The 14,785-nt window shown below is 43.4% G+C and overlaps 1 protein-coding gene across 1 annotated transcript; it reads right to left on the minus strand.

Annotated features, from left to right (window-relative positions):
* Positions 1-10,076: 10,076 nt before the first annotated feature.
* On the minus strand, positions 10,077-14,399 carry LOC136482501 (desmethyl-deoxy-podophyllotoxin synthase-like). Its single transcript, XM_066479711.1, has 2 exons — positions 13,377-14,399; positions 10,077-10,903 (listed from the first exon to the last, which is right to left on the minus strand). Exons 1-2 carry the CDS (start codon positions 14,310-14,312, stop codon positions 10,274-10,276), a joined length of 1,566 nt encoding a protein of 521 aa, XP_066335808.1. The 5' UTR covers positions 14,313-14,399; the 3' UTR covers positions 10,077-10,273.
* Between the last annotated feature and the right edge of the window lie 386 nt (positions 14,400-14,785).

Consider the following 14,785-nt stretch of genomic DNA (forward strand, 5'->3'; position numbering starts at 1 on the left):
TAAAGCACCACACAAGCATCCATACAATCATATACGAAGCAAACAATAGAACTAAATCAGAACAATACACCAATCATAGAAAAATAAGTGAAAGAGTTTGAAATACGATTCTATGCATCGCTACGAACACACACACGAGCGACACGCTAATCGGAGCTTCGGTGAAAAGATACATCAACCGATAGATCTGCTTTATGTGTGGAAAAGAAAACTATAGGCTTCATTTATTTTAACTATATAAAAGCTTATATAAATTGAATTAAATCGAATTTAGATTTGAATTATAAAACTAAAGTAAAACAAATCATATTTTATCTATAAAATACAGTTGCATAATTATTATTCAAATTAGAGTTTAAAGCATGAAATTCTAGAAATAATGATATGATAAACATTATTGCCAATGTGTGGTTTATGTTATTATGAATCCAACGCAACTTGAATGGATTAAAACGGAGTTAAAACGTAGAAGATATGAATTAAACAAGATTTCCTTTATTAAAATAATAGATTAAATCTAACCACGAATTTTAAAAGTTGAAAACATATCTAACAATGGTATAAACATGTAGACAACATAAATACGAACCTAACGCAAGTTGAACGGATCATATCAGAGTTAAAATGGAAAAGTTATGCCCTAAACAAATCTAGTGGCAAAACTATAAATAACTGAAAACGTATTTTGGATCTAAACCGATGAAAATACGCTTTCCAAAGAAGAAAACAAAATCTGGAAAGACGCTTTGGACTGCGGGATAAGACTCAAGTAATTATAAGGTGGTTTTTGCAAAACTACCAACGAAGGGGTATCCTTCATCTGGGGCCGTCGGATTAGACTTGAACGGCCGGGATAGAAGCGGAGGGGAGAGATAGGGCCCGACTGGCTGGAATAGGGCCAACGGTGAGTTGACCGTGGTGGCGCCATGGATGGGCTCAACGGCGCTATCGATTAGGAGCCTATGGTGCTTGGTTTTCCGAACCAGAGACACTAGAGAGAGAGGGGCGACGGCGGTCTCACCTAGGGCTACCTCAGCGGCGAAGAAGGAGCAAGGCGGGTGCGGTTCTCCATGAGGTAGACGGCGGATCTCCTTCGGTGACTACTGCTTGGAGGCAAGGCAATAGCTGGCTCTGAGGTGGTATAGGGAGGTGGCACAACACGGGGCTCGTTGTTTAAGAGGCTGGCGCGGCTTGGGACGCAAGGCATCAAGGAGACGGGAGCGGCGCAAACACGGAGTGCTTGGCGGCGGTGGTAGAGTCTACGTCAATGACGGTCCAAGGTAGGAGGCGAAGCTGACAGGCGGGCCCGCGGTGGCAGCGGGGCAAGCGGGAAAGGAGAGGCGCGGGCGCACTTGCTGGCGGGCCTCGGTCGTCGGCCCAAGAGGAAGCGGCGTGCGAGGAAGAAGAGCTGGGCATACGCGCTGGGCCAAAGGGGAAAGAAGAAGGGAGCTGGGCCGAGGAAAAATGAGAAAGGAGGGGGAAGAAGAGAAGATGGGCCATGGGAGAAAAAAAATAGGCCAGCTGGTTGCTGGGCTGCACGGGAGAGAGGGGAGAGAAATAGCTGGGCCGCTCGGCTTGGGGGCCGGCTAGGCCAAGAGAGAAAAAGGAGAATGGGGTTTTCTTTTTCCAAATATCTTTCTATTTTCCTTTCTTAATTCATACCAAATTTTAAAACATGAACCAAATCGAATTCCTATGTAGTTTCAAGTATACTTTTCAACTCAAATAAAAGTGAGCAATTTTGATAAGTTTTCAAAAATAATATTTTACAACTTTTTAAATTCTTTTATTTCATAATTTTCTTTTCTTTTACTTCAAAGCCAATTTCAAAAGCACTTTGGAATATTTTCAATTTGAATCAAATCCACACCATTTAAAGAAACAAATGCACCGGCATGTATGCTCAAACATGTAGCTATTCCCTATATTGAATTTTAATTTAATGAAAATTTTTATTTTCCTAGGTTTTTATGAGCACAAAATTCATAAATAAATCATTTTAATCCTATTTTCAAAAGTTCAAATTTTAGGGTGTTACACCTATGCCACATATAGGCTTGCTATTTTGCATATGCATTAACTATGACAGGTCGAAGATACACCAATCTTCCATTCTATGGAAGTACGGATCCGGAGGAATTTCTTGATTGGCAAGAGCAAATGGAGATTGAACATGAAATCCAAAAATTTTTAGAAACCAAGAAGATATCAAGAGCGGTACTTGAATTTGAAGATTATGCTCTTGATTGGTGGAAAGAATATCCACATAAGCGTCTTATCAAGAATTGGGAAGATTTGAAGAAGTCTATGACAAAGGAATTTATTTCAAGAAATATGGGCTGATTTTGCTTCGTTGTTTGGAGAATGTGAAGCAAGGTAGTAAATCTGTCCAAGCATATTATGATAAGCTATGTTCTTTCATGCATCGAGCAAATATTGTTGATGACATGAATGCAATGAAATACTTCAAGAGAGGCCTTAATGCTAACATTGTTGCTACAATTGAGGGAAAATATTTTAGAAGTATGCAAGATCACATGGTGCATTGATTTGTGCCAAGACAAATGTGCTAAGAAGCAGCCCAATATGTCCTCTGTTGTTGGGAATTATTTTTTTAATTTTAAAAACTTTTTGGAAACTAATTTTAAATCTAACACGGTCGTTTTTTTTAAACTAACACTTTTGGCCGCGCCTATTGCCCTGGCGTGGCCAAATGCCTATGCCGCGCTATGCATGGTGGCACGGCAGAGGGCTGATGTGGCGGTGACTGGAATCGCTGACCGCTAACGCGGCAGGGCCTGCCACGCCACCGATCGTGGTGCGACACTGCCGTGCCCTGATCCGTGGCGCGACAGAGCTGAGTAAAACCCCTGCCGCCAGTCCCACTGCCCGAGCAGCAAGGCCGCCTGGCCACCGTGCCCGTGTCCGCTCGTGCTAGCCCGCCGCCGAGCACGCCAACCGCCATGACATGAACGCCGGCAGCCCGGCCCTCCATTGCCCCCTCCCTCCCATCCCTTCCATTCCCCGGCCACCTCCCTCCCACCTGGTCCTAGTGCAAGGTAATGACGTACATTTTATTTTCGTTTGAATGGTGGATAGTATATTATGAATGGGAGCTAAGTTTAGGAGAAAAATTATGTTTCGGAACTATGGTCTACGGTTTGAACGAAGATATTAGTTTGATTTTGTCAATGTTAAGGTTAATTATTTAGTTAGAAGTATGTTTACCATGTATATTTTTGTTGCTATAATTGTCGGTTATATTATTTTAGTTGCATTGCAAATGATTATATTTTACATTAATTTGCGTTGTTTTGATTGATGTTTAATTTTAACCATTTTATTAGATGGAAGACATGTTTCGGGAGCAGTTATGGCGAAAACGGGGTCGTCCTAGAGAATTGTACCCCCGACGAGTCTAGCAAAGATGCCCCTGTCCCTCCTGAACTCCATGTCCCTAACTGTGACTGTGGTCATCTGGCCGACGTGTTTCAATCGAGACATCCGGACACAGCGGCTTGTTGCTTCTACACGTGCAGTCATTTTAATGTAAGTAATTGTTTTCGTATATTTTTCTTCTTCATTTGTATTACTAGGTTACTAATATTTTGTTGAATTTTTGTTGTGTAGGACTATGAGAGGTGTTTTTTCTTTTAGTGGATCGACGGTGCAGACAAGTTTGACCCCAGGTACCTCCTTTTCGAGGATTGGTGGAGAGGGCGACATCCATGAGAGCACTTCGAGCGGTGGGTTCCACCTCCCCCTAACCCCCCTTCAATGACGGCTAAGGAGAAGCACTTAGCCATAGTTACATGACTCGAGGAACCTCCTCTGTGCCATTGCGGAGACCAAGCCGTGATAAACCCTTACAATACGTTGGAGTTTGTGTGTCCAAACAAGCATGAAGTAAGTGTATGTGTTGAAATGTTGAGCTATATGTGTCATGTACTAATGTCACGTTATTTAGGTGTATTCAATGGCGAAGTGTCGTTTCAAGGAGTGGTTGTACGGTCCTAAGAACAAATGGCCTGACGAACCTCCAAAAGCAAAGCAAAAGAAGAAAGAAAGGTTAATTTACAAAGCACCACTAGTCAAGTGCGAATGTGGTGTTAAATCTAACTATGGTCTAGTCCCTTCGGAGCTTGGAATAGACCATTATTGCGGCCATATGATTGACTATGATGAGATTGGTTATTTTTGTGGTAACCATGAAATCGTATTTTGTTTCTTTTGCTAAGACATATATGATATAATTTATCGTTTGAACAGAGCACTAGGAAATGCTGGTGGGAATGCTATAATGGTCAAGATAAGTTCTTAGATGAACTGAAGGGGAAGCAAGTAATTGCACAAAAGAGGGGATATGGACCTTACTACATCAACCTTTTTGTTAAACATCACAAAGACAAGATGCGTGAGTTGGCTAGACAGCATGGTATTTGTAACCCGAGCGATATTGGGCTTGTCAAATGGGGATTGGAGAGACGGATGACATTAGAGGAGGAGAGGGCAAGGAAGGAGGCAAGGGAGGAGACGAGTACAGATGCAGGTCTTGAACGAGCATGTCGTTTCATTATGTGCTAGTGAGTACTTCGAAGCCTTTTTTCGTTGCCTGATTTTAAATGTAATATAGTCGCGTTGTTAACTGATTGCATTTTATACATTAAGGGATTGGATGCAGCGAGGACCATGTTGCAGAGGTGGCTCATGCAAGGTACGAGGAAAAAAAGTTAGATGAGCACAGAAAGCGAGTTGGTCGCACCGTTGAATCACCGATTGTGTTGTCTGATGAGGGGGATGAGGATGAGGATGACACTGCCAGACTCAGCGAGCTCATCGCTCTAGCAGAGGTGGGCTTGCAGGCAGATGAGGCTGAAGACGACACTGGTAGACTGAGCGAGCTCATCGCTCTAGCAGAGGCGGGCTTGCAGGCAGATGAGGCTGAGGATGACACTGACAGACTGAGTGATCTCATCGCTCTAGTAGAGGTAGGCTTGCAGGCGGAGGAGGATGACGACGCGTTCTTCACTAAGGCCACACAGGCCGCAAATGAAGCAGAGGCCGCTTACTATAGGCGAAAGGCAGATCAGTGCAATGCAGGTGAGCCTAGCCATAGCAACAGGGTTGTGGTTGAGGATTGGTACTCGAACGATGAGTTGCTTACTCAGTATATTTCTGACTAAGGGTTTTTAATTGCGCCGACTGTTAGTTCCATGCTTTATTAATGATCAATGTAGCTATGTAGTAGAAATTCCATTGTGTTATCTTATATTTCATTTGAACTACTGATGTATTGTACCCATGTGTCATGTACTCGGATTACCCATGATCGATCTTAAGTGATCACATTTGTTTGTATCATGCGTTCAAAATTTCTAAAATAAACATAATCTGGTGAAATTATCTCGAATATAGCACCATAGCCCACTAGTTTGGCCAAGCCATAGCCCAGGTTCGGCCACGCCAGAGTCCACAGTGCGTTAGTGCCATGCCATACTACACGGCACGTCAGTGCCGTGCCATAGACGATGGCGCGACAGTGACACGGACAGACAACATCCAGCTTCAATTGAGTTGTTGTCGGTACTGTACAAAACTACAAGTGGTGCCGCGACCGTGCGCAAGTTGAAACGAACATGAAGCAAATAAATGGATGACAAGTTGCCACATAACATTTTCATTGGTTTATGAGTCTGTAAGTTTTCGACGACAATATTCGTTCGACATAAGTTCGACATAATGAACTAAGTCCCAGGAATGTAAGGATCCCTCGAATGCCTCTTGGAAACCTCATCGTCCGGTGGAAGAAGGGGGTCATCGTACTCCACCTCAAGAAGGGGGTACAGCTGGTGCAGTGTGGGAGGGGCCATCCTGTTACAAATTGATAAAAAAGGGTTAGAGTATTCAAATTAACATTATGTAGCATTGCAAAATTTGAACTACTTGTTATGCAGTACGAACACAATATGAAATCACCTACTGCCCTTGTCTTCTATGCCGGCCAGCCTTGTGACCAGATTGTTTGCAAACGGAGCAAAGATTCCTACCACGGGTCTGGTTGAAGTCTCCCCCGCCGTACATGTCTTCGTCGTACCATCTCATAGCGTCCATGTCGCCCTTGAGTCGCTTCTTCTTCCTCCTACCCTTCCCTACCTTCATTAGATCCGGATGCGGCACGTAGTCATAACCATTATAAGGTGGCCACTATGTCGGGTCAAGGTATGGCTCGAAGCTCATCTCCCAAATACTAATGGTGTTCGAATGGAGATACAAGGGTGACATATATGGCAGATCCTCATAGTTGTACCCGCGAACCCTACAGGCCGTGATCATATGAGAGCAAGGGGCATGCATGATCTGAGGGACGTTGCAACTGCACTCTACCTTTTCAAGATCAACTCGGTAGTTTCGTTCACCATAATGTTCGCCACCCAAGCTTGTGCCACCCTTGCCCCGTACACTAAAGATATGGCGGCGGGGTCCATATGGCTCAGCGGTGTGCTGCTTGGTCAATTCCTTGGCCTCCTTCAAATGTTTAGCTCTAGCCTTTCCAAAACGCCCTTGCTTAGCTATATTTCTCTGCGCAAGTTCCCACCTCTTCACAAAATATTCGTTGCACTTATGAAATGAGAACTCAATAATTCTAGACACGGGCAACGATTGGACTCCGGTGAATACACGGTTGAAGGACTCTGAGGAGTTAGTGGTCATGATGCCATACCTGAAACCCCCCTCATCATATGCTAACGCCCACTAAGCCTTCTGTTCCATCTGCACCTCTAACCAGGCCTTTCCCGCTGCATTTACCATCTTGTCTAGTTCTCTCTTTGTCTCCTTGAACCAGTGCTTTGTATGTACACAATACAGAGCCTTTACCTTCTCACATACCTCTTGCTTCCACTAATGCCACCAGAAATTAGCGGCAAAGTGTCTCATGCACCATCTATGTACTAGAGGCGGGAACCCATCTATATGCTCAGCTACAACATTAAGAAGCCCTGCGTGACAGTCCGAGATCAAACATATAGTGCGAGTTGGGCCAAGCACTTGCACATGTAGAAGCCGCATGAACCATGACCATGATTCATTGTTCTCTCCCTCTGCCAAAGCAAAAGCCATGGGTACTATTTGGTTCTCAGGATAAACAGCAGCAGCCATCATCAAGGTGCCCCTGTACTTTCCTGTTAGAAAAGTGCCATCAACAAGTACGACTAGCCGACAAAACTGGAATGCATGTTCCGTTTGCGCGAACGACCAGAACACACGATAGAGGACATGCCTCAATGGGTCACGAAAAAACATCCCTTCGGTGTCCACAAACCATTTTAAGCCAGGGTTGTAGTAATGCATTGCACATAAGATGCAGGGCACCATATTGTACTCTTCCTCCCAAGTACCCCATTGAATTGCTAGAGCAATTTGCTTAGCACGCCAAGCCTTTCCATACGTCACATCATACCTAACGAATCTAGATATGGACTGTTGTAAAGAAGACACCGAGATGTCGTTATTATCATCAACGAGCCCCAATATACAACGGGCAAGGTAACGTGTAGTGAGCTGCTGATGATTTTCTTTCCCCCTATTGTCTAGGCAAGTGTGGGGTTCGATGACTTTAGTTATCCTTCACTTGCCATCACACTGTCTCTTTCGTGCATTTAACCTCCACATACAACCATTTTTGCATATCACGTGGTACATCAACTCCTGGTCCGAATGAGTGACGGTGTACGGCCTATGGTGATACGCAACATAGTCCTGAAGGAAGAGTTTCATCTCTGACATTGTGTTGAATATCATCCCCTTCCTAAGGGTTTCTTTCTCATGGTTATACAATGAATTCCTACACATCTGGAGACCGGTGTCACAAACTGCCATATCCGTCATGCTGACGTCCCTATAGTTCGGAACGCCCATGAAAGGTACGTTCTTCGACCGTAGTTGCTCAAGCTCAGTCACTGTGTAAGGTGGTGGTGGAACATACTGCTGCGCTTCGCTAATTCTGGCCCATGAATCATAGGGGGTATCATCTGCAGCCAAATCTGTGACTAGTCTACCCTGAGCCTGGACACCATGCAAAACCTCAGTTGGTACTGGTAATGGCATATTATGAACCAGTACTGGCATGGCATCAGCCGGTGTTGGCATAGCATCTGTACCTCCTTGGTCATAATCAGAATCTTCTGAATCACTGCCAACTACATCACCGATCCTGTCCTCCTCCTCCTGCTCCTCCTCTTCCCGTTCGAAATCATTCATATCAAAGTCATTGCTTATACAACCTACTGCAGTTGAATGAAACTGCTCCTGCGTCAATTGACCATCCAAATCCATGTTACCCTGAGTTGCTTCCCCTTCGACCCTCAATTCTTGCTCATTGCCTCCAACACCGTCAATGGACGGGCCGTCCTGAACACCCTACATCCTGTACCCATTCTCCAACGCCACCTCAGCCATGGGCACATTGGAACCTTAGAGAACCCTAGTGTAGCGGGACCAGTGAGTAGGGTCGCGCAAGGGCATGAGGACATAGTGTGTCCTAGTCTTCCCAGTATCAAACCTCTCCTTCAGTGTGAAATCACCGTCAAACTTTGCATTCAAACGGACACAAAGGTCGTTGAAGCTAGGAGGTTTATCAAACCATTCAAATTCTTCTTCCATATCCTCAAACATACCATCTTCTCTCCTAACACTTCCTCCATACAAAACTCTAACACAACAATCCATCTGCAAAAGCATTTCAAGAAACTTCATCAAATCGTCGAAATCGTCGTATGTAATGTCTATAGTAATATTAATACATATTCTAACTATAACTCTACTAACTAATCTAATATTAACATCTATACAAGGCTAACTACAACAACTAATTGGACTAAATCCAATATATAACTAGACTCACTAATTGGACTAAATCCAATATATAACTAGACTCAATAACTGTACTAACTAAACTACCTAACTTTACTACCTATACTAACTTACTATATTACCTATACTAACTAAACTAACTAACTTTACTAACTAAACTACCTAACTTTACTACCTATACTAACTTACTATATTACCTATACTAACTAAACTAACTAACTTTACTAACTATACTAACTATACTTTAATAATTTTACTAACTTTATTAGGGGAGTACCTCGCTGCAGCGCGCTGGACCGGGCTGGGAGGCGCGGGCGCAGTCCTCGGCGGGCAGCCGCTGTGCGTGGCCGGAGGGGGTGGTGCGCCGGCGTGCGGGCTCGGTGGCCGCACCAGGCGGCCGGCGGCCGTGCCATGCTCGGCGGCGGGCTGGCTGGCACGGGCGGACGCGGCCATGGGGCGGCCTTGCTGCACGGCTCGGGCAACGACGGCTGCTCGGCCACTGGCGGACGTGGGCCGCGCCGGGGTTTTATTCGGCTCTACCACGCCACGGATCTGGGCATGGCAGTGCCGCGCCAAGATCGGTGGCGCGGCAGGCCCTGCCCCGTCAGCGGTCAGCGATTCCGGTCGCCGCCACGTCAGCCCTCTGCCGCGCCACCATGCATGGCGCGGCACAGGCATTTGGCCGCGCCAGGGCAAGGTGCGGCCAAAAGTGTTAGTTTTTTTTTAAAAAAAAACCCGACCGTGTTAGATTTAAAATTAGTTTCCAAAAAGTGTTAAAATTAAAAAAAAAATCGTTGTTGGAGAGAAGAAGCAATCATCAACTCCATACAAGAACCGAAAGCCCACTTGGCAGTCCTTTTCGGTGGCCCGTGGCCGTGCTTCTCCTGCTGAATCAGAACGTGGCGTGGGGACACCATTGACATGCATGCTCGGTTTTACTTGCTCCATGTAAATGAGCCATCTTGGACTCATCTTGACTGTCTTGCATCTGTCGTCCATTTTTTCCCCATTATTATATACAGCATTGGAAAGGGATAAGGCAGCTGGCCTATAAAGAATTTCCTCAAATTTCTGGTATACCCTCCGAATTAAATTCATAGTTAGTTCTGGGCCCACCAAATTTAAGTTCCAGCCTACAACTTAGCTTCCAACTATTAGGTTCTTTAATTTTTAACGGTTATATCTAGATGAATGAATGGCTCTCATTATTTTCAAGAACCATAAAATTCTCTTATTGCAATATAGTCTGACTTATTAGATCAGATCTAGAATCCAGAATTACATTCTTGTCGGACAGAGATATGGTACATAAAAAGACATTACAACATATCGTTTTGGAAAAAAATTTCTGATAAATGTTTTTATGACAAATAAGTGCTTCTCAACATTTCTTAAACTATGATTATTCATCTACCTGAGGAATACGAGGTATGGGACGTAAAAGCAGTTCGGCCTTCCTCCTCACTTCAAGTCCACAAGACTCCGTCATGTCTAGTTCCTCCGGCCTGACTCCCTTGGGCAGTGCCCAATCAAAATGGTATAGGAGACTAGCCAAAGCAAACTCAATATTTGCTTGCGAGAAAGCTATCCCAGGGCAAATTCGTCGCCCGGCCCCGAATGGTATGAATTCGAAGTCTGACCCCATGAAGTTGAAGGTCTGCTCGGCCTCAAACCTTTCTGGCATGAACTTGTCTGGATCTTGGCCTTGCCAGTAGTTAGGGTCCCTAGAGATTGCCCATACGTTTGCAACAAGTATTGTCCCTTTTGGCACATCGTATCCTTGAATCTTACGGTCTTGTGTGCAAAATCTAGGGGTTAGTGGAATAGGAGGGTGTAGCCGTAAAGTCTCTTTGATCACTGCTTTGAGGTAGCCCATGTCTCTTACAGCTACCTCGCGCACTCGACCCTGACCTGCGAGGACGCGGCGGATCTCCGACTGAACCTTCTCCATCACCGTAGGATTTGCCATTAGTTCGGCCATGGCCCATCGAAGGGTAGATGTTGTTGCCTTGATAGCTGCAACAAACACATCCTGCCCAACACATCCAAGCACGCGAGTAAGATCTAATGGAGGCATCATATTAGTGCTCACTAGACGTGCTAAAAAAAAGATAAATCTTAAAAATTCACACAATGATAAAAAAACAACTGGCCTTTAAATTGATAGACTCTAATCATCATCACATGTAACAACCATTGGATCTGTTATAATTTATAAAAAAAAAATCACCCACCTTGCCATTATGAAAAAATATACATAGAGTAACCACCTAATCTTGCGTCTAAATTATCCACCAATGGCATTATAAAAGATAATTCAAAATAGCCCCCCTAAATTTGCATCTAAAGTATTCATATTGCCATTATTAAAGATAAACCAAAATTACCCGGTAACATTGCATCTAAATTACCCACTTTGTCATTATATGAGGACAATTCAATATAACCCTCCAACTTTGTATCTAAATTACCCTCATCTGCCATTATGACAGGTGATTTAAAATACCACTTAACAATTTTAGAAATTACTCACCTATGTCATTATGAAAGGTAAGCTATGTATGTAGTCATTATGAAAGATAATGTAAATAACCCTAAGTGTGCATTAAACCTACACATATATGCTATCACGAGAGATAATATAAAGTAACACCTTTATATTTGTTTCTACCTTAGCTATTACAAAAAATGAACAAAAATATCTCTCAGATCTACATGTTTATACTAATATGCACAAAAAATAATTTAACATCCATAAAGTATGCAATATATATTTCTAAATTACACAACGTACGACTATAAAGTTAGAAGAATCGTAGTACTATTCCATCATATAGACCAAGTGAACATGTATGTATAGGATAAACATTTATCTTACTAGAATATGAAACATGAAAAAATATTCACTTAACAAAACACACAACAATAACACTAATAGTTCACTTTAATTTATATTAACACCAATGATAATAACTATCATAATTTGATATTTTGAATAAGTTTAAACATTTTGACTAAAATATCATGTCATATCAATATTAGTATATTATTTTTGAGTACTCTATGTTATATAAAACAATAATATTACACATATAATCTTGTGATATAACGAACTCAACATGTTGAGTGCTGGGGTGCAAGCTGTGTTTCAACTTAGTATGTGAAAAACAATACTACTAGGACCTAAACTCATTTTTAATAAAATAAAAAATAAATTTTTTAATAAAAGATAAAACGACTAGAGTTCCAACTTCACATGTGTAAAAATTGCAACAATTAGATTAAAAATTTAAACCTAAACTATAGATTGATGAAGTCATAGAAGGGGATGCAACAAGAGCTTATATATCTTAAGCTTGGGTTTCAACTAAATACATATCACATTAAAAAGGATGAATACTAGAAATTCTAACTAGAGCCCCAATGGATATTCCACTTTGATCCTCATGAGACCTAATAGAAAAAAGATAAATCCTAGAAGTCCTCACATAAACATCTGACCTTCAATTTGATAGAATCTAATCACCAATGAAAATAACGCCTATCAAATCTTTTTCTATTTAATAAATAATAACCCACCTATGCTATTGCACAAAATGGCATAAAGTTACCCACATATGCCATTAAGAAACAAGATCCAAAGTAAACCTAACTTTGCATCTAATTATCCACCTCCCCGTGTTACAGTAGGTAATCCACGTAACCCCTTAAATTTGCATCTTACTATTAGAAAAACTGAATATGCCCTCGAATCAACATCTAAATATCAACTTCTTCTATTACAAAAAAAAGTTTAAATAACCATAAAGAATATTTATGTTTATATGTTACCTAGTTCTATTGATATTAATATATTAAAAAAATTGGTCAAAGTAAATATACACGTCGTGCCAATTTGCATGATCGATAAATATATATGTTATGTTTCAGCACATAAAAAATATTTCCTTATCAACTCATATTTTAATGATACTAACAAATTGTTTAAAACCATATTAGTAACCATGACATATAATTTGTATAGTTTGTTAGTTTAGACATATGTATACATTTTAATTAAAATGTTTGATATATCTATAATTGGTAGTACAACCACTACTGCACATATAATTTCTTTATAGGAAAAATAAATAATCACATTGAGAATTGGGAGAGACCACCAGTGGCCTTTAATATCCCTTTAGAATAAACATGCATATAAGGTTTAAATATTAATATTCTCTAGAGGGTAGCACCGCTACCGATCGGAGCTTTCACTTCAAGTTCAACCAATTATCTTAAGTGACATGGATTTTAGCCCGTGCAAGAGTACGGATTGATGGACTGGTGGACAGAAATTGTAAATTGTTTCTTATGAGTTGCTTTTTTTTTTGGTTGTACTCTCGTGAAAAGTTATAAAAATTCAGATAGAGGAAATAAGCAATCCATGAGAAAAAAAAGTTGAAGTACGTAATTAAGGTGGAAGTAGAACATCCAAATGTAATCAGTGAGACGGGAGATATTACAATTAGCATATCCATGATGATTCCGTGCGTGAGAGAAACTGATCCCATGGCGCCTTCACTCTGTATCCTCAGCAGCACGTCGACCATGTCCTGCTCGCCGGCAGCAGCAGCTTCTCCGGAGGACCTCCTCTCCTCGTGAATACGAAGGATACCATCCATGAGGCGGACCACCTCCAGCCTGTTCCGCTCCGCCTTGCTGTTGCGCGGCAGCATCCGCACGAGCCACGACGACGGGAACAGGTCCCTCAGGTCGAAGAGCGACGAGAACTCCAGAGCCTGCTCCAGCGTGTCGAGGAGCGCGGCTCGGTCGGGCATCGTCATGTCGCCAAAGATGGCGTGCACCGCCGAGTCCGTAACGAACACGGCGAGGCGCTCGTCGATGTTGGCGAGCTGGTCCGACGGAGACGCCGCCGCCGCCGCCGTGGCATGCAGAGACGACACGAGGCGGGCCGCCTCCTGCTCCCGGATGCGCCTGAAGGACTCGACGCGCTGCGCGCTGAGGAGCTCAGTCACGAGGACCCGCCGGAGCAGCCGCCAGTGGTCGCCGTAGGGCGCGAAGACGATCCCCATGCCGTGCCTCGAGTAGAGCTCGTCGAGCGCCGGGCTGGTCGGCCGCTGCTCGAAGGCGGTGTCGCCGAACACCTCCCCCGCGGCTTCGGCGGAGGAGACGACGACGACGACGCGCTCACAGATCCTGAGCAGCATGAGCTGGCCATGGCACAGGGAAAGGTCGCGCATGCGGTGGTGCGGGAGCCTGCGGCTCAGCAGGCAGTGGGAGCTGCCGATCAGGGGCAGCTGCCACGGTCCGGGAGGCAGCTTCGGCCCGAGCTTCTTGCTCGCGCCGAACTTAGCGCGGACCACGGCATGGACGAGGAAAACAAGGAAAATGCACAGGGCGTAGCACCCGTAGCACTGTGGCATGCCAAACTCCTCCATGGGGCTCCGCCAGATGAGAGATTTCCATGTTTATCCGTGTATGTCCACCCGACGATATATAAGAGTTATTAAATGCGCCGGCGGCCCTCGAACATGCACGTGCAACATATAACTTGAGGCCTGTTATGTAGCCATTTCTTGTTAAATTTACACCGCAGATCCATGCATGTTATGTAGGCATTTCTTGTTGACGTGGCATGCTAACGTGGCACATATTTTTCATTTAACGTCACATATTTTTTTTTTCTAAAAAATAGACCCTATCTTCTCTTCTCGCACCTCACATGGTCGCATGAACCACCACGAGACCGAGAGGCATGGGCCTGTGGGAGGTGAAAGCGGAGAAGGGATGGCCTATTTTTTTTTAAAAGAAAAATAAATGTGAGAGGTTAAATAAAAAATGCATGACTCTCTAGCATGCCACACCGCTAAGAAATTCTTACTTGGCTAACATCGACGTGTGGTGCACCACT

Source organism: Miscanthus floridulus, chromosome 9 (genome assembly GCF_019320115.1).
Source record: "Miscanthus floridulus cultivar M001 chromosome 9, ASM1932011v1, whole genome shotgun sequence".
Lineage (NCBI taxonomy): Eukaryota > Viridiplantae > Streptophyta > Magnoliopsida > Poales > Poaceae > Miscanthus > Miscanthus floridulus.